The sequence below is a fragment of the Peromyscus californicus genome, unplaced genomic scaffold (genome assembly GCF_007827085.1).
Source record: "Peromyscus californicus insignis strain IS unplaced genomic scaffold, ASM782708v3 Scaffold_7__1_contigs__length_154581171, whole genome shotgun sequence".
NCBI classification, from domain to species: domain Eukaryota; kingdom Metazoa; phylum Chordata; class Mammalia; order Rodentia; family Cricetidae; genus Peromyscus; species Peromyscus californicus.
The window spans coordinates 95,866,175-95,893,772 of record NW_026294595.1 but is presented as its reverse complement, the minus strand read 5'-3'; the positions used below and the strand labels follow the sequence as shown (position 1 = coordinate 95,893,772).

At 45.7% G+C, this 27,598-nt stretch overlaps 2 protein-coding genes across 3 annotated transcripts; one reads left to right on the top strand and one right to left on the bottom strand.

The window, feature by feature from the left end:
• Positions 1–1,114: 1,114 nt before the first annotated feature.
• Positions 1,115–5,682, top strand: Ell3 (elongation factor for RNA polymerase II 3). 2 transcript variants are annotated; one of them, XM_052723224.1, is made up of 11 exons: positions 1,115–1,314; positions 1,536–1,571; positions 1,898–2,010; positions 2,134–2,320; positions 2,406–2,485; positions 2,588–2,663; positions 3,426–3,606; positions 3,683–3,725; positions 3,823–3,994; positions 4,177–4,221; positions 4,297–5,682. In XM_052723224.1, exons 1-11 carry the CDS (start codon positions 1,183–1,185, stop codon positions 4,405–4,407), a joined length of 1,176 nt encoding a protein of 391 aa, XP_052579184.1. In that variant the 5' UTR covers positions 1,115–1,182; the 3' UTR covers positions 4,408–5,682. The 2 variants fall into 2 exon arrangements, with proteins under 2 accessions (XP_052579184.1, XP_052579183.1); XM_052723223.1 differs by having other exon boundaries at positions 4,177–5,682.
• A 115-nt stretch (positions 5,683–5,797) lies between these two features.
• On the bottom strand, positions 5,798–27,344 carry Pdia3 (protein disulfide isomerase family A member 3). The gene is made up of 13 exons (XM_052723220.1): positions 27,050–27,344; positions 21,833–21,911; positions 19,329–19,446; positions 16,350–16,457; positions 13,953–14,082; positions 12,662–12,778; positions 12,448–12,573; positions 11,193–11,375; positions 10,757–10,865; positions 9,682–9,810; positions 7,389–7,468; positions 6,955–7,012; positions 5,798–6,195 (listed from the first exon to the last, which is right to left on the bottom strand). Exons 1-13 carry the CDS (start codon positions 27,214–27,216, stop codon positions 6,082–6,084), a joined length of 1,518 nt encoding a protein of 505 aa, XP_052579180.1. The 5' UTR covers positions 27,217–27,344; the 3' UTR covers positions 5,798–6,081.
• Between the last annotated feature and the right edge of the window lie 254 nt (positions 27,345–27,598).

Below are 27,598 nucleotides of genomic sequence, written 5' to 3'. Positions count from 1 at the left end.
CACCACCGCCCGGCTACATGTTTTGAGTGTAGAGTTCAATGAGTTTTGACAAATTATTTGCTTTGATGGACAGCATTAAGATCACTTGGAATTATACAGATCAAAGCATTTAACAAAAGATGCCGGTTATGAAAATGGAAATAAGGGATTCTGAGAAATAGCCAAATACGGACAGGTGGAGACAGCTGGGATTTGTGCTGGGGTCTGAAAGCAATAGGATCTGTAGCTCTGAGATGCCTGGCAACTTCAAGGCACCTTCTAGTCAGGAGTAGTGACTAACACCCATAATCCCAGCACTTGGAAGACAGAGGCAGGAGACTCGCTAGTGAGTTCAGCAAAAGTAATCTACATAGCGAAAAACAAAAACAGAAACAAAAGGGAGGGGAAAGCACCTTTTGAAGGAGCCAGCTGCCGGTTTAGCCACTTTCACTTACGTTTATTAGGTCACGAAGTGACAATTGGGATTGAGTTGTGGCTTTCTGCACTGCAATTCTTTTTGCTACCAACTACGCCCCACATCCCCACCCACCGATAGGCGAGGCTCCAACCCCAGCCAGCTAGGCTTCCAGGACAGAGGCACCCATCCACCTGGCTTTACAACCTCTCTAAGTCCCAATTAGAAACTGCATTGGGATCCGCCTCAGCAGACGCACCACCGCGGCGGAAAAAGAAAAAGCACTGCACTTGGTCCCTCTTGGGGTCTGCCATCCTCTGGTCCCCTGAGTCCCTCGGGCTCAGGGCCTTGGAGGCATAAATGACTCAATCCGCCTACCGACCAGTCTCGATCTCCCTCCCCGTGGGACTTAAACCCTCAAGTGGTTTCAGGTTCATTTTTTACTTAGAGACCGCGATTCTGAATTCAGAGTGGGGAAACTGAGACAGAACAAGGGATTCTGCCTGACGGGTCAGACCCTGGAGGCAGACTCTGGATACCCTTTGAAAAGCCCAAGACTGCCCAAGCCAAACCAAGAAGAAACCACTTGGATCCGGGCAGGCAGCCGGGAAGAGCAAGGCACCGCCCACGCGGCTGGGGAAACTTTGGGGTGGTGCCGGGGGCGGGGTCCTGGTGGAGGGCGGGGCAGACCCGGAGGGCGGGAGTGCCAGCCTAGGCTTGCACAGCAGAGGTGGCAGAAGTGGCCCTCGCCTGTGGTCTCGGTTCTGCTTGTGCGCGACTTTGGCACCATGGAGGGGACCCAAGAAGCTCTGAGTGGGAAAATGCGGCTCCTTTTCACCCCTGCTGCTCGGACCAGCCTCCTGATGCTCAGGCTCAACGAGGCGGCGCTACGGGCACTGCAAGAGTGTCAGCAGCAACAGGTGCGGCTGGCCCCCAACCCCTTCTTCCCATCCCGATCAACCAGACCTCGGCCTCAGCTCGCTATACTGGAGAAGGGGACGGGGAGGAGCAGCTTACTCAGGTTCCAACCACCCCCATCTCTCCAAGTGAAGCCCGCCAGGCAGGTGTCCGCAGCCCCCACCCCCAATCCTGGGAACTTGGCTTCCTTTGTGCTCAGCTGGTGCTTGGGCTCTTCCCGCAGGTACGGCCAGTGATCGCTTTTCAAGGCCACCGAGGGGTAAGTGCAGACCGGATGTGTGAGGGAGGCTGGGGGTGAGGGAGCATAAGCGTGGGCTCCGGGAAGGTGCGCTCTGGGCCGGAGCTTGCCAGTGGTCACGGTCTGAGGAAGTTATGAGAACTGAACCCTAAGAGGGTGAGGGGCTGATGGGGCTGTGGTCCCAGGAGGCTGAGCATTCTTAGCCTCTTGGGGAACTCTGACCCAGCTGCACCTGGTGTGCTAACAAGCCCCTTGGGATGTCTTAGACTTGTTTGGGGAGGCGTGGCATGGGCAGGAGGAGGAGGAGGGGCCGACTTAGCTGGGCTTACCATCTCCTTCTACCCCAGTATCTGAGGCTCCCAGGCCCTGGATGGTCCTGCCTCTTCTCCTTCATAGTCTCCCAGTGTGGCCAAGAGGGCAGTAGTGGTGGCTTGGACCTTGTGTACCAACGCTTAGGCAGGTAAGAGAAAACAGATAACAGGTAAGAGAAATTCGCAGACAGTGGGAAGGAGGGGAATGTGAAGACGTGTTCAAAAGATCTTCAACCCATTTTTCTGTTGTTTTCCCCACCACTTCTTTCCAGATCTGGGCCTAACTGTCTCCACTGCCTGGGCTCCCTGAGAGAGAGACTCACTATTTGGGCAGCCATGGATACTATCCCAGCTCCACTGTTAGCTCAGGAACACCTGACTGAAGATCCCAGAGAGTCTGAGAGCTGGCAGGACACAGGAGATGAATCTGAAGGCCATCCCCAGAGAGCACTAGAAGAGGTGAGGCCAGAAACAGCAGGGGGTCAGCATAAGGTGGGGCGCCCAGATCCAGGGAGCCAAGTGTTCCTATAACTTCCCCTGACAGGTGTCTGACCCACTGGCAAGCAACCATGGACAGTCACTCCCAGGATCCTCCAGTGAGCCCTTGGCACAATGGGAAGTGAGGTACTGGGTCAGGCTGGGTCTGCTCTCCACCCTTACATGCTATAAGTAAAATATAGGCCCATGTCTCACCCTGGTCTCTCCCATTCCTTCCCCAAATCCTAGGAACCACACCTATCTTCCAAACAGAGAGCAGGACCAGCCACTGCCTTCCCCTGCCAGCCAGAAATGCCTGGACAAGGTAAACAAGACTTCATTCCCTTTTTGAAGACTGGATCTCACTGTATAGCTCTGGCAGGCCTGGAACTCCTTATGTAGAACAGGCTGGCCTCGGATTCAGAGATTCACCTGTCCCTGCTTCCTGAGTGCTGGGATTAAAGGCATGCACCAACATGTCCAGAAAGGCAAGAGCTTTTCAAATAGTCGTCTAAAAGGCTGGGGATGTAGCTTGGTGGATGCAGGACTGATACAGCATAAAATCTGGCACATGCCTATAAGAGAGGTCTCCAGAAAAGGAGGGTCAGCACAAGGCCAGGCATGCTCTGCTACACAGCATAGTGAGTCTGAGGCCAGCCTGGACGACCAGCCTAAGGTCTGGTCTCAAAAAAACCCCAAACAAAAACAAACAAAACCGGCTGGGGAGATGGCTTCTCAAGTGCATCTACTGTGCGAGCATAAGGACTGTACCTATGTAAAGGCCGGGCAATGTTTCCTGTCCTGTAACTCCAGCACGGAAGGGGGTGGGGGGTAGAGACAGGTAGATCCTGGGAGCTTGCTGGCCAGCCAGCCTAGGAAAAATAGAGCTTTAGGCTTAGTGCAAGAATCAGGCAGAGAGTGATGTAGGACATCCCATGTCCTCCATGGGGTGCATACCAGCACATACACAAGAATACTTTTTAATTGGGTAAAACTTAGGAACGTAGGAGCTGATGAATTCGCAGTTTTTAACAGGAGTAAGAACTTTCTAGCTTGCTGTGTATGTCACAGATTTTTCCCCCCACAGAAACGTTCAGCACCTATAACCACTGAAGAACCAGAGGAAAAGAGGCCCAGAGCTTTGCCTCTAGTCGCAAGTCCACTACAAGGCCTATCAAATCAGGAATCACAAGAGGGAGGAGACTGGGTGCAAGATGAAGATGGAGATAGAGATTCTAGGCTGGAGCAGAGTCTCTCGGTTCAAGCAGGTGAGTTCAGGAGAGGAGGGGAAATACCAATGGGAAACAAGACCCATACTTACTTGTTCTCTTCCTTCCTTCCTAGCCTCTGAATCCCCAAGCCCCGAGGAGGTACCAGATTATCTCCTGTGAGTTGCCCCCACTTTCAGTTTCATAGTTTGTACATGTAAACATCCAAGGGTTTTTTAGGGGCAATGAAACTGAGGGTGTCACCTTCCCTGGCAGGCAATACAGAGCCATCCACAGCGCAGAGCAGCAGCAGGCCTATGAGCAGGACTTTGAGACAGACTATGCTGAATACCGAATCCTACATGCCCGCGTCGGGGCTGCCAGCCAAAGGTTCACAGAGCTGGGGGCGGAGATCAAGAGACTTCAGCGAGGAACTCCGGAACACAAGGTAAAGGCAGGACTCTAGCCTGCTGCTAATTACCCCCAAACATGTTTGTTTAGTGACTAAGCAAAGGGACAAGCAAACCTGTTGTAATATTTGGTAGAATGAAATCAGAAGTTACTCCCATTTCTTACTTTTTCCTCCTTTCCCTTCCCTCCAGTTTTGAATCAGCGTTATTTTTGTTTCAGGTGCTAGAAGATAAAATAGTCCAAGAGTATAAAAAGTTCAGAAAGGTAAGCCAGGCTGCGAGCAGAGGCAGTAAGGTAGAAGTCACTTTACTTTTTGACAAGAGTGCTTTTTCTCTGCAGCGGTATCCAAGTTACAGGGAAGAGAAGCATCGCTGTGAGTACCTGCATCAGAAATTGTCCCACATTAAAGGTCTCATCCTGGAATTCGAGGAAAAGAACAGAGGCAGCTGAAACTACCCAGGACTCTTAGCCTGTCCCCAGTGATGAAAGGAACAGCTCCAAGGTGGAGCACATCTGCTTTTCTGATTTTGACCCTTCCGTCCATGGTGGCAAGTAGAGTCATGCTAGGTTACTGCAGTTGGACTTCATTGTTGCCGTACATTTCTAGGGTGTGGGCAGTCAAGTCTCCTTGGCTGTGCCCAGCAGACTAGGAAAGTAGCAGACACTTGGCTTCTTCAACTTTACTTCAGCTGTTTTCAGATCCTGAAAAATGACATTTCCAGGTCGACACACACTTTGGGGACGTTGGACAAGTGAGTTTAGCTGAGTGGCCTCGCAGGAACAAAATGAGAACCTCTGGTGTTATAGCATACCTAGATGTAAGGGAAAGGGCTCAGTGTTGCTCGTGTACTGTAACATGGCTGAAAAATGAAAACCAATTGCTTGTGTCTTGTGTGATCATTAACCTTCATCATCCAAGGCAGTGCTGTGTATCTGACTTCCTTTGAGACTCTCTGAGTCCCCATGTTCCAGCCCAAGTGTTATGAACTGGAGTCTCCAAGATTATGGTCATCTTTACTGTGCTCATATCGGCTAGACATATGCTCTACCTACCACTAAGCAACACTACCTTTCCCCACCCCCAACATGTTTTTAAAACATTATGTATGATCCAGATGTACATTTTGTTATCAGGCTTTACCAAAAACATACTGAAAAAACAGGGATTATACTAATATGTTTCATTTTGTGTGTTTAGAGTCACATAGAATTAAAGCTTATATATCTAGAATTATCCAGGGCTGAAAGTTACAATTATGGACAGGAGTCTGATTTAGCTATAGATGGCCCTATTTTAATCCATTAAAAAAAATAGATCTTGTAGGCTCTTGTTCTTGTCAGTGATGATGTGTTTTCTTGTTTCACTGGGAGGGAATTAATGGCTGCACGCAGCAGTATCAACAATTCCTCCAACAAAATGGATGGAACCCCAAACCGATGTCACACTCGAACAGGGCATTTCTGGGCAGGACAATCCTCAGGAGCTTGGCTTCGTGGCAAAGATAAGCAGTATCTTATGAACATGAACAAGGCCAGAACAACTGTAATTTCAGTATCTTGGGGCTGAGCAGGGAGGACTGTCACAAGTTCAAGGTCAGTCTGGGCTGCAGACGGAGACTGAGAAATTAAGATTTAGAGATGGGAACTGGACCTAGTCAGTCTGAGGCTACAGGGATCAGCGTAGCAAGTAGTACTTAAATTTTTTCGAGATCTCATATAGCTCAAGATGCTAGCCTCAAACTTGCTACAAAGCCGAGGATGACCTTCAACTTTGAAAGTTCTATAGTAACAGTTTAGAGACCCCGATTCTCTCTTCCATGAAGGGAAAAAAACGACAGTATAAAGGGGGCACATTTATTGTCACTGTTCCAAATGTACAAAAAAAATTAGAAAATAACCCCCAACTCAATTCCCCCCACCCCCAGAACATTCTTCCCAACACAAATAATTTTCTCCCCAAACCACAAACATAAACTGGTCCTGGTGTTTTCATCAACAGTGCAGCTAAGAAACAGTTTAGAGAAAGCTGAACAGGATTCAGAGGATGTCCACTCTGTCCTCTCCGATGGCTCCGCCATCTCTGGTGTAAGAGTCCTTTTACAAAGTGGTGTGTTTGGCTGTTGCTTAGAGGTCCTCTTGTGCCTTCTTCTTCTTCTTGGGTTTTTCTTCTTGAATTATAGGGGGGTTTGTAGCTTCTCGTTGTAGATAGCTAATAAAATCATTTAGTTCACGGCCACCCTGAAAAAAGGAAGGTGATTTTAACTTTTTAAAGAACTCTAGTAAAAGGCCAGTCAGATGGCTTATTGGGAATTTGATCCCAAATGGTCAGAGGCGAGAACTCCCCAAAACTGCCCTCTAACTTTCACACACACATATCTACTACCACAAATAAAATGTAAATAAATAGGCCAATCAAAGAACTAGGTATTGCCGGGCGGCAGTGGTGCCCTTCTTTAATCCCAGCTCTTGGGAAGGAGAGCCAGGAGGATTTCTGTGAATCCAAGGCCATCCTGGTCTACAGAGCGAGCTCCAGGACAGGCACCAAGAACTACACAGAAAAACCCTATCTCAAAAACAAAAACAAAACAAAACACCTAGGTTATTGGCCGGATGGTGGTGGCACACGCCTTTATTCCCAGCACTCGGGAGGCAGAAGCAGGCACATCTCTGTGAGTTCGAGGCCAGCCTGGTCTACAGAGTGAGTTCCAGGACAGCCAGGAATACACAAAGAAACTGTGTCTAAAAAAAAAAAGAAAAAAAAAAGAACTAGGTATCATGGCTGGAGAGATCTTAATGATTAAGAGCACTGGCTGCTCTTCCAGAGGACGTAGGTTCAATCCCCACCACCTACACCTACATGGCACCTCACAACTGTCTGTAACTCCAGTTCCAGGGTATCAGACACCCTCAGAAGTAAAACACCAACGCACATAAAAAGAAATAAATCATTAAAAAAAAAAGTGTGTGTGTTTTGGGGCAATGGGACAATGCACTTACTTCATACTTCTTTGGAGTTAGCTTCTTGTTGGCTGGTGAGAAGTAGATGGTAGGAAAACTAGGAAAAAGAAAAAATTTCACCAATTTCAGGTCTCAGAGCAATCCTAACATCTACCTGCCCAGCAGTGTTCTGAGAATCCCCTTTCTTTGAGGTTTCTAATCTGATCGGGTGTTAACTCTCCATGAGTGCCTAAATTATACTTTTTATTTCTCTAAATTAAATTACAAGAGATCACAAGATTTCTGGGAGTCATGCTGGAGTTTTTAGAGATCTAAGAAATTCATGTCCCCCAAACTATAGTCAGCATGGAAATGGTTTATGGTAACTACTCAGGTGGCTGAGGCTAGGTTAGTCTGAATTCAGGAGTTTGAGGCCAGCCTAGGCAACAAAGTAAATTCCATCTCTAAACAAAAACTCCTTTTCACCAACTTACCCTTTGACTTCATATGGAGAAGGCACATCGTTGGCTGTGGCATCCATCTTGGCTATAACAATATTTGGGTCTTTGCTGAGCTGTTAATAAAAAAGGTTACACATTTAAGCCGGGCGGTGGTGGCGCACGCCTTTAATCCCAGCACTCGGGAGGCAGAGCCAGGCGGATCTCTGTGAGTTCGAGGCCAGCCTGGACTATCAAGTGAGTTCCAGGAAAGGCGCAAAGCTACACAGAGAAACCCTGTCTCGAAAAACCAAAAAAAAAAAAAAGGTTACACATTTAAAAAAAAAAAAGTCAACAATCAAGACCTTAATCTGTAATCCCAATTCTGAAAAAACTGAGGCAGGAGTATTGCCCCCAAACTCCAGGCTGTCCTAAGCTAAGGCATGAAACCCTACCTCAAACATACATGCACATTCTTACACACTCCCTTCTATACTTGGAGACAGAAACAGGACCGTCGCAAGTTCCAGGCTAGCCGAAGGCACACAATCAGAACTTCATTCAAAATACTTGCTACCAGCCCGGGCCTACTGGCCCATGCCTTTAATCCTAGCACTTTCGAGGCAAAAGCAGACAGATCTCAGAGTTTGAAGAAAGCCTGGTAAAGCTTTCAGAAACAGGTACTTACTGATTTATGACTTAGACAATGGTAGCCTTTTACCTTTATACGTTTTATTTAAAGATTTTGCTTAATCGAGAAGAACACAGACTTAGCTCCTAATCTCCTGTTTCTCTTAAGAATTGGTTCTTATAGAAGACTATATATAAGGCCAAGCCTAGTCCTTCCATGTGGGAGGCTGAGCACACACATGCTCAGGCTGCTCTTAGACTATACAACAAGACCCTATCTCAAAACAAAACACTAAGACTACATATAGCCTCATTTAAATTTACCTGGCTTGGACTACATTACAAGAGAAAAACACCATGCTTTTTAAAATGAAGGACTGCTGCAAGCCACAGGAAAATATAATGGAAATCAGCTACTATCACAAAAGCTACTACTTGGAAAAGTCAAGGACTTCTCCAAAGGTCAAGCCATGGTTTAAGAAGTCTTAGTGATATTTTAGCTTTTGTATATATAGATATTAGCTAGTTCCTAAAATGATTTTCTTGTGTGTTTCCAAGAACTACTAACAGTGTATTTATCTAAAATACCTATCAAGCATCCAAGCCCAAATGAAACAACACCTGTCCCCTAGGTCAGGCAGATAGCTTTATTGTGCAATTTAGGGTGAGACCCCCCTTCCTTACAGCCTTATTACTAATAGACTCCTAATTTCTTACCTAACCACTTCTAGGAATGTAGATTGAGCATATAAATTCCCTTCTTGATATACTAACTGATCATTAGCTCTCTATTGACCTCCTCCTTTATCACCCTTCTTTCGGGTTGTAAAAGAAAGCCTGGTGGTCACTGCCTGAAGAAAATTCTTACCCGCTTTTATGACTCCATAAGAATTCAAGCCCGGTGACCTTGCTCTTCAAGAGGATTGCTATTGCTTGGGTTTACAACTGGATTCGTGAGAGACTTAGAGAAGACTGAGAGAATGAGACGGAGAGGAGAGAGAGGAAAAGAGAATGGAAGAACTAGATGGGTAAGAGCTGGAGAGGAACGGACTAGATGGGAAGAACTAGATTGAAGGGCTAAAAGAGAGTACCAGAGGAACAAGATGGAGGACGAGGAAGAGCCAGATGGGGAAGAACAAGATGAGAGGGAAGGAGATGGGAGAGGAGCTGATATGGGAAAGAACTAGATGGATGAGAACCTAGATGGGGCAGAGCTAAGATGAAGGAATTAAGATAGAACTTAGAGGAGACAGCAGATAAATGCAGACAGAAATTAGGCAAGAAAGGAGCTAGGCACGAGGGCAGAATAGAAGCTGTAGAGCGAGAACTAGCTCAAAAGAATAAAGTGTGTATATAGATTCATTTCCTATCATCAAAGATTAATTATCAGCTGGTTGTACATTCTTCCTGGACCCTGGGAGGGGACTATGGAGGGGCCGGACCCTCCCCTAGTCCCCAATAAAGGACTATACGAATTCAGAAGTCATCACCAAAATTCAGATGACCCCAGACATTTGTAACCATGATGTAGAATGAGCCTGATTTGTGTTAAGTTGGCTATCTGTGAAATTTTCTAAAGGCTAAGAGGCAGTCAAGAGCAAACATGTAAACAATAGTTTGGGGAAAAAAAATACCAGTATTTAGGAACTAATTAAGTCTATGCTTAAAATATATATAAACTTCCAGCTCAATTTTATATTCATAGACGGTTCAGACTTACTTTCTCTCCCAATTCTTTATATTTGGGTTCCAGATTCTTACAGTGACCACACCAAGGGGCATAAAATTCAATCAGCACATCCTTATCTTCATTATTCACTATGTCATCAAAATTTTCTGCTACCACAACCTGGAAAACAGAAGATTCTCTAGTCATAAGAAAGCTGAGAAACAAAGCCTCAAGCTCACTCACCCCAACTTGTATCACACCATTTACACACTCATAATCATGTTGTTATTCCCCATTAGCCAGATTTTCCTCACATCTATCCCTGTAAAACTATGTTTAGGAAGTCACAGGAAATAAAAAAACAAATGCTACTGAGCGGTTTTCTTTCTTTTAAAAAATTTGCCAGGCGGTGGTGGTGCACGCATTTTTTAATCCCAGCACTTGGGAGGCAGAGCCATGCGGACCTCTGTGAGTTCGAGGCCAGCCTGGTCTACAGAGTAAGATCCAGGACAGGCACCAAAACTACACAGAGAAACCCTGGGGGGGGGATGCAAAAAAACCCAAAACAAACAAACAAACAACAACAACAACAAAAAAACAACAACTTTACTCATGGGGTTAGAGAGATGGCTCAGTGGTTGAGAGCATTGCCTGCTCTTCCAAAGGACCTGGGTTCAATTCCCAGCACCAACTTGGCAGCTCACAACTGTCTATAACTCCAGTTCCAGGGAATCAGACACCCTTTACAGATATACATGCAGACAAAACACCAATGCACATAAAACAAAAATAAAAACCCCACAAAACCCTTTACTCATTGTGTGTATATATGCATAAATATGGACTTTATAGAGTTTATTCTCCTCTCTCTTTCCACTGTTACGTGGGAACAAGTCTTCAGGCTTTTGCAGCAAAGTGCTTTCCCCATGGAGCCACCTCTTGGACCCATAATGGTTTTCTTAGCTGGGGATATAGCTCAGTGGTAGAATACTTGTTTAATATGGGTTTGGGCCCCAGCATTAAAAACAAAGAAATGTCAATAAGGTATGTGTCCAGGTCTATCAACGTTAAGATTTAGGAAGAAACAGACCCCTGCAGATAGGTGGTGAGACCTCAAGCAACATACCTTGACAGGCCCATCGTTGGTCTCTGGGATAGGTTCAGACTTCAGGTATCTCTTCAGGTTGCCATCAAAGTAATCCTGCAGGAACCGCTCAAGAGCCTTGCCATCCCGCCTGCAAAAGCAAGGACAGACTCTCACTGGAACTCATGATCCTTCTCTCCTGCTTCCACCTCCCAAATGCATGCTGGAATTCAAGAGCACACCACCATGCCCAGCTCCACCCACTGCTTCTAATGAAGTGGAAGTATGTAAGAATTCCAAGCCGATACTCTTTTGTTAGTCCGCAGAAATCAGGCTTGAAAGGACCTAAGCTGAGAAAAATGATAATCACAGGCCTTGCCTGGAGACTTTTCTCTACCTCAATGTCACTCTTTCTAAATCCCCAGTGTTTAATGATTCTTGGAGTCAAATCCTGAACCTATGCCAAGTAATAACTTACGAGAACTCCTCTTGCATGACAAACTTCTCTCCTTTAGCAGTTCTGATAGCCACAACAGGAACCTCTCCAGTAGTGCTTTCCAAGCCAAAATCAGACAGTTCATGGCTAAAGGTTTTTCGGCTAGCTACGGCAAAGTTGAGTTTGTGTCCAGCATCAAGGAATTTCTTTGCCACCATCATCACCCTGTGAGGAATAAGAGAAATATTTGTACCGTGACTGTAACAGCGCGGTGAAGCATTTTTTTTTTTTTAGGTTAAGAGACAGGGTCTCTTTACGTAGTCCTGGCTGTCCTAGAGCATGTAGAGCAGGCTAGCCTCAAACTCACACAGTGCTAGGATTAAAGGCATACATCACCACGCCAGGCTAAGTCTTTGAAACTAAGAAGCTAAAAAGCAAGGAGTTCTATGATCCATTCAGCCTTCTGGAATGAGCTTGAGTCTGTAACATCAGGCACTGACTATATTACAATTTTGTGGCTTAGTGATCGCTCTTAAGTGGTCGTGGTACCTAACCCATCTGATAGGAATTTTCCTATACTATTAGATGTAAAATCTATTGCATGCATAAAAAAACTGACTTGAAAAGAACATTTATAAGGTTAAAGTGCACCCAGAAGTGGGCAAAATGTTTGAAGTGTGCTGTACATCAGGCTTACATCTTTTACTACACAGCCTGAAGTCAATGTAGTAAGGCAAAGAACAAAGACTTCATGTCCAAAAGAATCTGTACATAGTGTTTGTTCACTGTCCTTATGGCTTTAAATGCAGTGTTTGGAACTATGTGTTCCTTTCCACTTTCCCCCCTTTTTCTTTTAAGGACAGAGTCGTAGGCTGTCCAGAGTAGCCACAAATTCAGTATGTAGCATGGCTGACTGTCCTGTCTCTGCCTCCTAAATGCTTGGACTACAGCCCTGTGCCATCACACCCAGTCCTTTGCTCTTGTTTTCTTTTTGAAGTGTGGTGCCAGGGCTGATGAGATGGCTCAGCCTGATACCTGAGTCTGAGTCCCAGGACTCACATGGTAGGAACTTAACAGTAGGCAAGTTGTCTTTTGGTCTATACACATGTAAGCGGGCACATGTACACATGCGTGCACATGGTGCTGACAACCAAACCTAGGGCAACCACTGTACCAACTAAGCCACATCACCTTCCCATTCTCATCTAATCTTACATCCCAGGGTAACAAGATAATTAGAACTGTTCAAATAACAGGTAAACATGTCTCCACAAAGGAAAACCATGGTTTCTATTACCTGTTTCTCCAATAGTTGGAACCTTTAGCGTTCTTTTCATAGTCCACATCATAGTAGGCTGTAAGTAAGTCCTTGCCCTGTATCAAATCTTTATTGTCTTCTGTCATATGAGGACAGATGCCAAAACTGAAATGAAATAATCCATTAGCTTTGTCATTTTCTAGCCATAACATGGAATTATCAAAGCGCTAACAACAAGGAAAGAGATACTCACATGCTTTCCTGGATGAACTTTTTAATCTTGCCACTGGTCATTTTTTGTTCAGTATACGCCACAGTTTTGTCTTCAAACTTGTTAGTAAGATGTAAAGGACGAAATAAAGTGATCCCCCTTTAAAAAAAAAAGTGTCTTAGCATCAAATAGCAGAACTGTCTCTCATATTTCATTTAAAGCTCAGACACCCTTAATTCCAGCAATCAGAAAACAGAGACATGTGGATCTCTGTGAGTTTGTGGCCAGCCTGGTCTACAGAGAGAACTCCAGGACAGTCAGGACTACACAGAGAAACCCTGTCTCAAAAAACCAAATTAAAAACAAAACAGGTGTACACCAACATGCTCAGGCTTTTATGTGGGTGCATGGCAAGCATTGTACAGATGAGCTCAACCCAATTGCCATACTCTACCAGGGAAATCTCATCTACTAAGAATCACCTCTTCACTGGAAATGGTCTAGACAAGACTGCTGCAAGTTCAAATCCAGCTTCATCTACACAGCAAGACTCTTTCTCAAGAAAAGGTGAGCGGGCAGTGGTGGTGCACACCTTTAATCCCAGAACTTGGGAGGCAGAGGCAGGGGGATCTGTGAGTTCGAGGCCAGCCTGGTCTACAAAGAGAAACCCTGCTGGGGGTGGGGGTGGGGGAAGGTGAACCACCTCCTTCTATGAAGGCTTTTCTTGTGACATGTCCATGTGGGTTCCCACAGAAGTCAGAACAACATCTGTCAGAACAACATCTGTCAGAACGCTGAAATAGTTACAGGTAGTTATAAACTGCCTGAGATGTTATAAACTGCTTAGAGTTATAAACTGCTTAGAACTAAACTCTGGTTCTCTGCAAGAAGAGTACCAGCTTTTAACCATGAACCATCTCTCAAACATATACAGCCTTTTCTTTCCTTTGGCTTTTCAAAACAGGGTTTCTGTATGTAGCCCTGGCTGTCCTCGAACTCAGAGATCTGCCTGTCTCTTTCTCCTGAGTGCTGAGATTAAAGGCATGCACCACCACAGCCTGGCCCTATAGCTTTTTCTAATATCCCCCAGCCCACAAGAAGGGGAAAAAACTCCTCCCTTTTATATATTTCTATAGCAAATGTGCAATACAGCACTTACATTTCTCTACGTACTTGCTTATATACTGTCTCCTTCTATCGATGCCCTTCACAGTCTTATAGACTGAGCTTATAATGCCTAGCAGGGCTCATTAACATTTCTGGAAACAAAATACAAACTAAGTAATAACCAAGCTCACAGTAAGAGATAAGGGCATTCAATTCAGTCACTTACTCTCCATTATCATCGTACTCCTTCACCAGAGACTCAATGTTGGTGTGTGCAAATCGGTAATTATCTCTCAAGTTGCTGGCTGCTTTTAGGAACTCAGAGTGCCCATCACTGAATAAATCCCTGAAAAAACCTGCACAGGAAATGTCAAACACAAGGAATTACATTATTCCTCTAGGTTTCAAAGCCTTCAGTCTATTACAGTTAAACAAAGGTACTTCAGGTTAAGACCAGGCTACTTCAGACATCTGACACAACACTTACACTAAGACTTCTTCCTCTACCCTCTAGAAAAAGGAAGGGGGAGGATTTGGTAGAACTGAAGTCTTCCTTCGACTTCTCCAGAATAGATCTGGGCAAACTTCCTCACTTCTTAAGAGTTTTAAGAACTACTTCAGGTATTAGATTAAAACAACAATGGGGGCCAGAATGTCAGCTCAGTGGTTAAAAGCACCAGCCGTTCTTCCAAAGGACCTGGGTTCAGTTCCCAGCACCTAAATGATGGCTCAACAACCATCTGTAACTCTAGTCCAGAGAATGTAACACCTTCTGATCTCTCTGAGATGTAGGCACACATGTGGTGCATGCGCAAACATGGAAGCAAAAACACTGAAACACATGAAACAGACCAGTAAAAAGGCTCCTTATGATTAATTATTGAGGGAAAAAAGGGAAGTTATTTCTATTGGTGTGAGTGAGTGACCCGTCTGGTGCAGGTACTCCAGGAGGCCAGATGGACATCAGTACCCTGAAGCTGGTTATAGGCATCTGTTAGCCACCCAGTGTGTGTGCTGGGAACAGAACTCTGAACAAGCAGCAAGTCCTCTTAACCACCAAGCCATTTTCTAGCACACATTCTTTGTAACATAGAATTAACTAAATCCAGGTAGGTCAAATTTAAATGGTAAAATATCTGCTATTACAGAGACTAAGTTTTATTTTATTGTTTAGGAGACTAACAAATGTAAACATCAGTTACACGTTTAAATTTAAGTGGTTGGTGTGTGTGTGTGTGTGTGTGTGTTTTCTGGTTTTTTTTGGGGGGGGCAAGGTCTGTTTTCACTGTTTACCTCTGGTCGGCCTAGAACAAGAGATGCCTGTCTCCACCTCCTGGAAGCTGGGATTGAAGCCGTATGCTACCATACCCCACTAAATTTAGTTTTTAATCAAATGTGTTATCTACCACATCTAAAAATAAAATAAAGAGCTAAAGTGTATAATTCAGTGGTAGAACAACTGCCTAGCACATTTGAGACCAAGTTTTTTCTCAAGCCAGTTTCTCTGTGTAACAGCCCTGGCTGTCCTGGAACTCACTCTGTAGGCCAAGTTGGCTTCAAACTCGGAGATTCCCCAGCCTCTGACTCCTGAGTGCTACCATGTCCGCCTGGGCCCCAGGTTTTAACTTCAGTGTGGTACACATGTACACCATACACACCCACAGCATTTCTTTCAGTTGGGTGGGTGTGTTGGTAAGGCCGACACCTCCTTTCTCTTTCTGCCCACAGTAAAATCTCTCCTTGCTGCATGCATTTCTTCCATGACCTGCACCAGAACTCAAAAATGTTTGTGCACTGTCTTTTTTGAACATCCTCAACTATAAAACAAATCTCTTTCCTTTGCATGACCCAGCCTCAGGTATTTATAGCTGCTGTGGATGATTGATAAATAAAACACTGATTGGCCAGTAGCCAGGCAGGAAGTATAGGCGGGACTAGAAGAGAGGAGAATTGAGAGAACAGGACACGGAACACGTGGCAACATACAGATGAACAGAAATGGGCTGAGTATAAGAGTAAGAGCTAGACAACGGTAGGCCTGAGCTAATGGCCGAGCAGTTTAAATAATATAAGCGTCTGTATGTTTATAAGTGGGCTGTGGGGGCTTGGTGGGACCTGGAGAGAAGCTCTCCAGCTACATATAGCAACAGAAACTTGATCAATAATCACGAAGATACCTATAAAAATTGAAAATAGAGATAGAAATTGACTATTGTATCCCCTTGCCTTAAACCTTATTTTCAGTTTAACTACCCTGCTAAAGACTTAGCTCTCTGAGTTACAGAAGGGACAGAACTAGGAATATACCGCTCATGGCAGAGCACTTGCTAGGCAGGGATGAGGAGGCAAGATAACTTCGCAGCACTGTGGGGTGGGGGTGGGAGGTAAGCCAGCCACACTCCTATTCTGGTCTCCTAACTGAATTTAAACCTTCACACCTCTAAGAAAACGAACCCACACAGGACCCTGTTCTCCTTCCCTGTTAGTTCCTGACTCAGCTTTGTCAGTTACCTTTTAACTGCTTCAGGCTTGCCCTAGGCTGCTTTAACTGTCGTTTTCCCAAACACGGAGGCTTTTAAAAATCCAATCAATTTTGTAGCATAACCAAACACCTGCTACTTACCCACCACCGAAGCATCTTTATCACTAATGAACTTCTTAAATTCTTCCTCAGACCGGAGAGGAACGGAAGCTGGTCCTGCTTGCTTCTTCAAGTGGCTGACAATTCCATCTTAGAAGACAAAAATTGCATGGACACATGATTTTTGAGAAGGATTAGAATGATTCAAACTTCAAAAGGACAAAACAATGTATGTTTTCAATGAAGTTTTCTTCCTACTCCTGTCCCTAAACCTAAATTTCTTTTCCATATACAAAAGTTCAGCTTTAGTTTGTGTATCCTTCTACTTGATTTTAGCCCAAAAGGCCAAAAAGCAATTGGTATATCTCTCTAAAACACAAACACAAAGGAAATTACATTCTTTTATCTCCAAGATGGCAATATACTGTTTTGTCTTTTGGGGGAGCACAGTGGGGTGGGGAGGTATCCTAAACTCACAGATGTCTGCCTGCCTTTCTCTACGGTAAAACCACACCCACTCTTTGCTTTTAGACAGGCCCCTCAGCCTTGGTTGTGGAGCAGCAGAGGCTGCTTTGACCTCCTGCTTCCTCCTCCTCCTCCCAACCCTTCCAAGTGCTAGGATTACAAGGATGTATCACTATGCCAGACTCAAGCAGTTCTGGTTAGTTAACACAGTACATAGAAATAATTCATGCCAAACTCATACTGAGCTGTGCTACTTCTACCGTCCCTTTTAAAAAAGGAATCTAGCCGGGCGGTGGTGGCGCACGCCTTTAATCCCAGCACTTGGGAGGCAGAGGCAGGTGGATCTCTGTGAGTTCGAGGCCAGTCTGGTCTCCAAAGCGAGTTCCAGGAAAGGTGCAAAAGCTACACAGAGAAACCCTGTCTCGAAAAACAAAACAAAGAATCTTCACATTTATTGTGCGTGAGATACGACGGTACCTGTGTGACGTCAGAGGGAACCCTGTAGAAGCTGGCTCTTTCCTTCCACCATGTGGGTTCTGGGGACTGTTATGGTTGGTGGTAGGTGCACACTGAGCCATCCTGACAGACCTTCAACTGTCTGCTATAGCTGCAGAGTATTTTTTTAATTTACATACTGTGATTTATTTAACCCATGACAATTGACATTTATTTCTAATCTTTTGCTTTCTCAAAAGATTCCATGATAAACAACCTTATCTGCAGGTGAATTTGCACAATATATCTGTACTAATTTCTGGAAATTAGTCAAAGAATATAGGAATTTATACTTGTTAAGAGATTTACCATTTTTCTTTCTTCTTCCTTTTTTTTGGCTGCGGGTGTGTGTGTGTGTGTGTGTGTGTGTGTGTGTGTGTGTGTGTGTGTGTGTGTGTGTTTCAAGACAGGTTTTCTCTGCGTATCCCTGGCTGTCCTGGAACTTCTGTAGACCAGGCTGGCCTCGAACTCACAGAGATCCACCTGCTTCTGCCTCCCAAGTCCTGAGATTAAAGGTGTGAGCCACCACCGCCTGGCTTATCTATTTTTTTTTTAGCCTCTTTCTTGACTACCAATTAAACTCCAAATAGACAGGAACTTTATAATACCTATCTCATAAAAAGTTCAGGAACATCTATTCTGTAAATAAATGAACTTCCCATTCATATAGTGGCTCAGTGGTGCAGTTCTTGTGAGGCCAAACAAAACCCTAAGTTGTATGGTTACTAGTAGCTTTTTTTTTTTTTTTTTTTTTTTTGGAGACAGGGTCCTATGTAGCTAAGGTTGGCCCTAAACTCACTATGTAGCTGAGGATGACCCTGAACTTTTATTATTTTGTTTTTGTTTTGTTTTTTTCCTGAGACAGAGTCTCACAATGTTGACCAGGCTGGCTTAAAACTCAAGAAATCTGCCTGCTTCTGCCTCCTGTGCACTGGGATTAAAGGTGTGTATCACTACACTCAGCGGTAAACTCTGCTTTGAATTTCTGGAGGAATCATCACATCATCTACCACAGTAGCTCTATTACTTTTCATTTCCATCAACAGTATACAATGGTTCCCATGTCTCTAAATCCTCGTCAATATATGTATGTATGCTGCTGATCCAACCCAAGGTTATCCCAATCATGATAACGAAGTGATTCTCCACTGAGCTACCTTCCCCAGCCGCGCCCCCCGCTTTTAAAATAGTAGTAGCCATTGTAATTAACGAGCACAAGATAGTTTTCTTGGCTATGCTGGGGACTGAACCTGACACCTGCACACTATCAGTCAAATACTCTACCACTATCTATAACCGACATGAATGTGACGACTGCCTTTCACCTTCCATCAACTAGAACACAAACATCAGAAAGGACCAACATCTACTATGTCTCGAGAGAATCTGACAGAGCAGATAAAATTGATAGCAATTATTAAATGAAAAGCTTAGTTGAGCTTGTATTTGAAGTTCAAATATTTCTTATATTTATCTTCATAATCAAGTCATTTAGACAGAGAAGCTTTCCATTACCTAACAAAAATTGCTCTAAATTGAGCTATTTTTATGACTGGTAAGTATGCTGAAATCTTTTTTCTTTTTTTGGTTTTTCTTTTCTTTTTTCTTTTGGTTTTTTGAAGACAGGGTTTCTCTGTGTAGCTTTTGGAGCCTGTCCTGGAACTCACTCTGTAGACCAGGCTGGCCTTGAATTCACCTGCCTCTGCCTCCCGAGTGCTGGGATTAAAGGCGTGTGCCACCATCACCTACAACTCAATGAAATCTTAACAAAACATTAATTCAACTTCCAGAATATAATCCAAGGCAGGAAGATGGCACATGCCTATAATGCCATTACTTGTAAAACTGAGGCACGAGGATTAGAAATTTAAACTTAAGCCACGTGTAAGTGGTACACGACTTTAATCCTAGCACTTGGGAGGCAGAGACAGGCTGATCTCTGCAAATTCAAGGCTATTCTGGCCTACACAGTGAATTCCAGGACAGCCAGAGCTCTATCGTCTTGAAAACACAAACAAGAACCTGAAACCTAGCCTGGGTCCCGTGCAATCCGATCCTTACCAGCAGTCCTGGGCCCATCATAAGCACCCGCTTCTTCCCCATCTCTAAATATTTTAAGGGTTGGGTAGCCGCTGACTCCATACTTATTACAGGTGTTTGTGTTGGCAGTGCAATCCACCTAAGAGTAGACAGAACAAGAGTCATTTTGTTATCTACGTATCTGCTGCAAGATCTTAGTCCCAAAACATTACGACTAGCTATACCCATAGAGGATCAACACTTCTTGGCATACTTACCCTAGGTCATTAGACCTTAAAGGTATATTAGTACTATCTAACTAGATCAGAACTGCATAAGAGATGCTTCAGAATTTAGATTCCTTGGCCTCACATAAAAATTCTAAAGTTAATATCCATTTAAAGTATTTCATTAATGCCCCCTTTCCTTTTCACACAGATCAAACCCAATGCTCTACTACTGAGCTACATTCTCAGTCCCAACAGTGATTTACTTTGATAACAATCATTACCGAAGGCATGTGCTTAGTATGCCCACCTTTATCTGGGATAGGGTATAATCCCCCCCCCCCCCCCCCCCCACACACACACACAGGGTTTCTGTGTAGCTTTAGTGCCTTTCCTGGAACTCACTCTGTAGCCCAGGCTGGCCTTGAACTCACAAAGATCTGCCTGCCTCTGCCTCCCAAGTGCAAATAATTTGTCTATTGGTAAATGCATCAATACTTGTTACATAACAGAAACAATTAGTTTAAAACCACAGAAAACAGATTATAGTTTTAAAAACTTCTAATATATAGCCAGGTGGTGGTGGTGCACGCCCTTAATCCCAGGAGGCAGAAGCAGAAGGATCTCTGTGAGTTCAAGGCCAACTTGGTCTACAGGACAGCCAGGGCAACACAGAGAAACCCATTCTCAAAAAAACAAAAAGTACAACAAACCTTCCAATATACAAACTACTGATCTGGTTAGTAGAGACATGACCTTTAAACTGGAACACAGTGAGCTTATTCCTTCAGAGTACTACAGAATGGCCAAATTGATTAATCATTACTACTTTTGCCTGTTTATTGGAGACAAGGTCTCAGGTAGCTCAGGCTAGTCTTGAACTTCTAATCCTGTCTCTACCTCCCAAATGCTGACATCACAGGTCAGCACTACAGCTAGCTCTTAAAACTATGAAAACAGCCGGGCGGTGGTGGCGCACGCCTTTAATCCCAGCACTCGGGAGGCAGAGCCAGGCGGATCTCTGTGAGTTCGAGGCCAGCCTGGGCTACCAAGTGAGTTCCAGGAAAGGCACAAAGCTACACAGAGAAACCCTGTCTCAAAAAAAAAAAAAAAAAAACACAAAAAAAAAAACTATGAAAACAAATACCAACCTTAAATTTACCACTTGGCTACATACTCAGCAATATCCCATGTCTTTTTTTCTGATCCCATTACTGACTAACATCAGGGTAGATTAGAAAATTCACTATTTCTTCTCATGCTTACAGCTATACCTTTATTGTCTTTGTCTGCCCTTAGTTCTTATTTAGCATGCTCTTATTTTAAAAATTCTTTTAACTTTTATTGACTCTTTGTGGATTTCAAACGTGTATTCTGATCCCACTCATCTCCCTGTCCTCTTGCATTTGCCCTCTGCCCTTGCAACCTCCCCCCAAAATAAAACAAAATTTAAAAGAAAAACCAAAACCAAAACCAAACAAACCAACAGAAAAAGAATCTGTGGTGTGAATGTGGGTAAGCTGATCTGAGGACCTGAGAACATGAGAACTGGCCTGGCTCCTTGCTGCAGGCTGCATTGGGTGAGCCGGCCGAGGCAGTGCTGGAGAGCTCGCCCAGATAGTGACCATGAAAGAAAGCTGGTGGGCTGACCAATCCAGCTACCACCCAGGCCCAGAACCAGGGCTAGAGTTGGCCCACCCCAACATCCACCTTATCTACGAACCATTGGAGCATGTGAAGGGACAAACCTACAGATCCAAACAGCAGGACCTCTACAGCACAGGACAACTACAGGATATCCAAAAGGAGCCCCAGTGAGAGTTCATTATCAGTGGTGTAGCAGAAGCCAGAGGGAGGCCTGGAATCAGACCAATGACTCGTGGCAATGAACACTTTCAAGTGAAAATAAATGGACTAAAGGGTAAACTGTGACACTCAATGGGCCACACTACAGTTTCCATGACGAGAGTCTTACCACCCCCCCCAACTTTAGTGTTGTATTTTGTGTATGAGTGCTCTGTCCACATGTATATGTACCAGGTTCAGAAGAGGGCATCATATCCCCTGGGACTGGAGGTACACATGGTTGTAAGCCATGGCCTGAGAACTGGGAAATAAACCCATGTCCCCTGTAAGAGAGGCCAAATGCTCTTAACCATTCAGCCACCCAAAATACACGTGGGCAAGTGAAAAGGCTCAGCATGTAAAAGAGCTTACTGCCAAGCCCAAGGACTCAAACAGGTATATGCACACATGCCCACACATACATGCAATAAAGAATATTTCATATTCCTTTCTGGTGACTCCACTGATGCTCACCTTTGCTAATGGGACTATTCCTTTTAATCTAGTTGCTGCAGCTTCATACTCAGGGGCAAGCCTCTTGCAATGTCCACACCTATTTAAAAAAAAAAAAAGTCAGATTCTTAGTTTAACACAAACTTACTGATGTTTCTATCTAGGAAAAATCTCAAATCATACTACTATACTACTGTTTTGGTTGTTTTTTTAAAGACAGGGTATTGTTACACAATCCCTAGGCTGTGACCTTCCTTATGCTGATTGTAGGCATGCTATATCAATTATTCAACATCAAGCTGGAACCCAGACCTCTGATTTTTTTGTTTTTTCGAGACAGGGTTTCTCTGTGTAGTTTTGGTGCCTGTCCTGGATCTCGCTCTGTAGACCAGGCTGGCCTCGAACTCAGAAGATCTGTCTGGCTCTGCCTTTCAAGTACTGGGATTAAAGGCATTCACCATTTCCCAAATTCTGGGGATAATAGACAGGTGCCACCGTGCCTGGCTTCTTTCCTCCTGTTTTCTATTTTCGCTGTCTGTAGGGAGGTTACAGAACTCTTCAACCTCAAAGGGATCCCGCTGCAACCCATTGGGCTTCGGCAGAGATAATGTACAGCTGGTGCTGGCCGTGACAAGAATGCACCACACACCTAAATGCATGGTAAGCACACCTGTGGGACTGTTAGGCCTTCCTGGATAGAAGAGCAGGTGTTGCAGGTAACCCTCTGGGGAAAGTATACCAGCTTATGTTTTGATCAGTTCTCATGGTCAAGTGAGAACTGTGAACTCAGGCCTGCTACCTCCTTAAAAGTGCTTTCTAGCGTGCTGAAGCTCAGGTGGGATGCTTGCTGCTGTTGTTTTTTAAAGTTCTTCAAGACAAGGCTTCTCCATGTAGCCTTGGCTGTCTTAGAACTCACTCTATAGACCAGGCTGGCCTCGAACTCCGAGACCCACCTGCCTCTGCTTCCCCAGGGCTGGAATTAAAGGCGTGTATCACCTTCTGGCCTTGGTTTTTTTTTGTTGTTGTTTCTTTTTTAAAGACAGGGTCTCACTTTGTAGCTCCAGGCTATCCTGAAACCATACAGCCCAATATAGCCTTAAATAGGCCATGATACTCCTTCAGCTTAGCGTGCCTATGAGTGAATCAACGTCTTCTGTACTTCATTCTATGTAGCCCTCCAGCCGGTTCTGTTCAATTATATTGGAAGAAGAAAGAAAAGGCACTTGATGCTGATTCATGGTGTCTGTCTATCTGAAGACATGATCTCACTAGGTAGCCCTGGCTGGCCTGGAACTTGCTATGCAGACCAGGCGGTCCTAGGACGTACAGCAATCTCCCTCCCTTTCTCTCTCTCACAAGTGCTGGGATTACATGCATATAGCACTACACCCCATTTCCAAGGGTTTAAAGGATACGATCTGGTTTGGGCCTTTAAGGCTTCAGAGAGGAAAGAGTAGGTACTCAAGTAAGGTGAACAGCAGAGTTACTGTACAAGAAGTCTGCAGATTATGACTACAGCCAGTAATACATACAGCACTGGGAAGGAAACAGAGGCAGCAGTTGTCTATAGTCACACAGCAGCAGAGGAGAGGTTTCATCTCATCTTCTCTTTGGGGACAGGGTCTTTTTCTGTAGCCCAGGCAGTTTCAAACTTACAATGCTCATACCTCAGCTTCGGAAAAACTGAGCTAACAGGCATCTAGCATCTTGCCTATCTCTTTGCTGTTGACTTTCTATTGCAGTAACTGTCACCATTAGAGCAAAAGTTACCATCTTTACCTCAACTATCCTAAAAAAGAAAAAAAAAACGTCCATTTTACAAATATATATAAAAATACCCAGAGAAGGCCAGGTGCGATGGCAGGTGGATCTGAGTTTGAAGCCAGACTGGTCCACATAGTGAGATCCTGTCTCCAAAAAGAAAGAGATGAACACATTAAAATAAAAAAGTATGCAGGGCCAATGTTGAGAATCCCCAAGAAGCCCAGCACAAAGGCACATGCCTGTAATTCCAGCACCTTTGAAGCTGAGGCAGGAAAGCTACTGAGCTCAAGGCCATGAGCCATACAGCAAGTTCAAGACCAAACTAAGCTTATAAACTCTATCCCCCTACCTGGAGGAGGAAAGGGGAGAGAGAGGGAGAGAAGATGGGGGAGAGGGAGAGAAGGGTGGGGGAAAAGGATGAATTCAAGCTGGGGAGGTAGCTTAGCTGCAGAATGTTTCCTTACATGGGGAAGGTCTGGGTCTCAATGTCCAGGACCGGGGTGGGGCAGCACTGCAGCATGACACAGGTCAGCAGGTAACAGCATCCACTAACTGCCACCCATGCCCGACAACTAGGGAGCCCCAGAGTCCATGTAAAGTAGGAGGAGAGAACAAACACCACCAATCTCTTTGATCCCACAACAGTAAATTATTATTATTAGGCTTATTTGAGACAGGGTATCTCCGAGTAGTTTTGGTGCCTGTCCTGGAACTCGTTCTGTAGACTAGGCTGGCCTCGAACTCACAGAGAACCGCCTGCCTCTGCCTTCCGAGTGCTGGGTCTAAAGGCGTGTGCCACCTCCGCCCAACTTTAGTAAAATGTTTTTAAGAAACAGAGCTGGAGAGATGGCTCAGCTCTTGCAGAGGAACTGAGTTCTGTTCCCAGCACCCACAAGGTGACTCACAACCATGTGTAACCCAGTTCCAGTGTACTTGATATCCTCCATTATTACACATAAAAACCCCACAGGCAAATCCCTGAACTCTTGGTCCCTCTCTGCTTTGGCACACCGTTTTTGGGAAGGACTGGGAGGTGTGTCACCGAAGGGGAGAGGGGTCCAGCGTTAAGGCTTCAAACCCCCACACCATTCCCATTTAGCCCGCACCGCCTCAAGGCTGTCTCCGTCTGTGAGCAGAGCTCTCAGCAATAGCCCCTGCTGATGGTCAACGACTCCAATCCTCCATCGCAAACCCCCCTCCGAATAAAACCTTCCTTTAACGAACGGCCTTGATCGTGGCGTTTTGTCACAGCAATAGAAAAGTAACCGAGACACAGTGAATCTGGGAAGAAATCAGTGTACTACAGGCCGAGACAAAGCAACTGCTCAACAGTAGCACAAGGTGGGTTCTTATTCGGATGAAAAAGACGGCAACCAGCCGGGCATAGAAATCCGGTGCACTTTAAGGGGAATCAAGGTCTGTCACAGAACCCACTGCCTCTTTTGCCTGCCCCCGCCAATATTAAAACGGAGAATTCACCTCCTCTCAGAGAGGGTGCTTAGCAGCAGACAACTCCAACACACATTTACTCAGTAATCACTTCATGCTACACTGTGTCAGGTGCAACTATTTTAGCCTCTGATAAAAAGCTGGCTGTTCTTTCCCTATAGGAATCCCAGTCTGGAGGAGGTTGGGGTGGGAGGCTGTAATGAAACCTCAATGTTGAAAAGATGACCCTGCTAGCAATGTGGGAGATGACTTTATCTTCTGAGCCTACTGAAAGCAGACACCACAGCAGAAAGCCACCCAACTCTTGATGGCTCGTGCATGATGGGATATGTAGTCTTGAGGCAAGCGGGCGCAACACTTTTTAGGAGAAAGGCGAGCCTGAAGCCAGGTGTGGTGGCGTATTTAGGAGAGGGGCAAGAGGATCTGAAGCCCAGCTAGGCTACAGGAAACCCTGTCTCAAAAGAAAAAAAAGGAGGCTAGAGCAAGAAGATCTTGAGTTCGAGGTCAGCCTGGACGACACAGAGGAACTGGTTTAAGAAAGAGAAAAGCACCAGCCTGGGCTACAGAGTGAGAGCCAGAACTACAGAGAAACCCTGTCTCGGAGGGGGAGGAAAAGCTTCAATATTAAATATTTATGTAAGTATTTTCCATAATGGCAATTGAACACGGCAAGCACTGAGCCATATCCCAAAGCCTTAACTAAAAACTGCTTTAAACTCATTGTGTAACCGTCCACAATTCTCCAAATGGATGACCCCTCCAGTCAAAGAAGCCGGACCCAACTGACACCCCCTCAAAGTTAACAGCATGATTATGTAACTATGATAAATTGTTTCTAAGGGAGAACATGAATTCTAGGGATGTATAAATGTCATCTATGTGTTATCAGTACTGACTGTTAGCCACAGAATGCCCCGAACACAAAATACCCCACGCTGAAATACAATTTGCTTCCTGTCTCTAGTATATCCTGATTCAGGCAGTCTTCACTACAGGACTTTTGAGTGTGACCCATCTAAGTCAGGCAGATAAGCTTGGAATGTCTCGTTCCCACTGGGTCAGAAGCAAAGATAAGTTACAGTGTAACTGTAAACACTGCTTTACTGGTACTTTTGAATAGTTCTGAATTAAGGGCCATTGTGCCAGAAGGAAAAAAAAAAAACAAAAAAAAAAACACACACCTATTGAACTATTTCTGTGTTATATTAGTTTGCTGTGGTAATAATTTGTAAATTACCCAACCCACCACTCTAAGTGACAGAACCAGAAATGCTATTTGCTCTCCCTTCCCATGCAAGTTCTTATTTGGTCGCACTCACTCTAAAGAATCTACGCTTTTGTTAGGCTAAGCGGCCCCTCAAGTGGTGTATATAACCGTGGTTACTTTCTCATTTGAGTCTTATTTTCTGTAATTATCTAAAGCTGACAAGGATGATAGATCCTAGTGAAATTATTCTCGTTCATTTACTCTCTTTTTAATGGAGGCCTCTGAAGCTTAATGTAAACTACTGTATGCCATGCCATGGACAAAATAATGGCCTGTCTCAAGTAAGCACTTAGGATCGTTCCGCAGCCACTGAGTGACCTTGGTTAGAAACCGATGGTTCTGAGGTGGGGACGAGGAGAAATACCCTGGGACCCAGGACCCGTGCTCCGCCTCCTCCCTAAGGCTCGAGGATGCCTGCCTGATCCGCAGACAAGGGGCCGTCTACACTGACTCACCTAGATACTGAAAGATACAGATCGGAGGGGGAGGGGACGGGTAAGTCCTCCACATAGGAAGTGCAGCAAGAACACGGAGGTAAGGACGTGGCCCTAAGCGGGAACCTAGGCTTTCTCCTTCCCGGATCTGCCCCTGCCCCCACCCCGACTCCGGGCCGAGCGCCTCCCGGCTGCCACCGACCGGCAAGGAGGCAGCGGCAGCCAGGCCCGCCGGAGAGTGGAGGGCGCCCGCGCTGCGTAGGCCCAACCGCCCCCGCGCCCCGCCGGTCCTCCGGGCCCGATCCCGCAGGAGAGTGGCCTCACCAGGGGGCGAAGAACTCGACTAGCATGAGGCCCGCTGAGCCCGTGTCCGAGACGCGACTCTCGAAGTTTTCGTCCGTGAGTTCCAGCACGTCGGAGGCGGCGGCGAGGCGGGCCGAGGCGAGCAGCAGCGCCACGCCCGGGAGCAGCGTTAGGCGGCTGAAGCGCATGGCGGCGAGACGCGGCGGGGGGGGCGGTCGGAGGGTCGGGACCGGGGAACCGAGAAGGGAGAACCCGCAACCTGCAGCCGCTGCCTGCGCTCGCGCGTCTGGCCCGGGCGGACCTGCTGCCGAGGTCCCCACCCCCTAGGCCGGCTCGGGGGCCGCAGTGTGGCAGCCGCCGATTGGCTGCATCCCCGCCGCGTCGGGCGGGATGAACCAGCTGGTAACTGCCGATTGGCGGGCGCGCGGGGCCGGGCGGAGCGGACGCTGTGGCGGAGGCCGTGGCGGGGGTCGGCGGGAAGTGAGGCTCGGCGCTGCCGGAGCGGCCCTGAGCTCGGCCTGCGGAGGGGGGAGTGGAGCTCAGGGCGCCGGCGCGGGAGGCGGAGGGGTG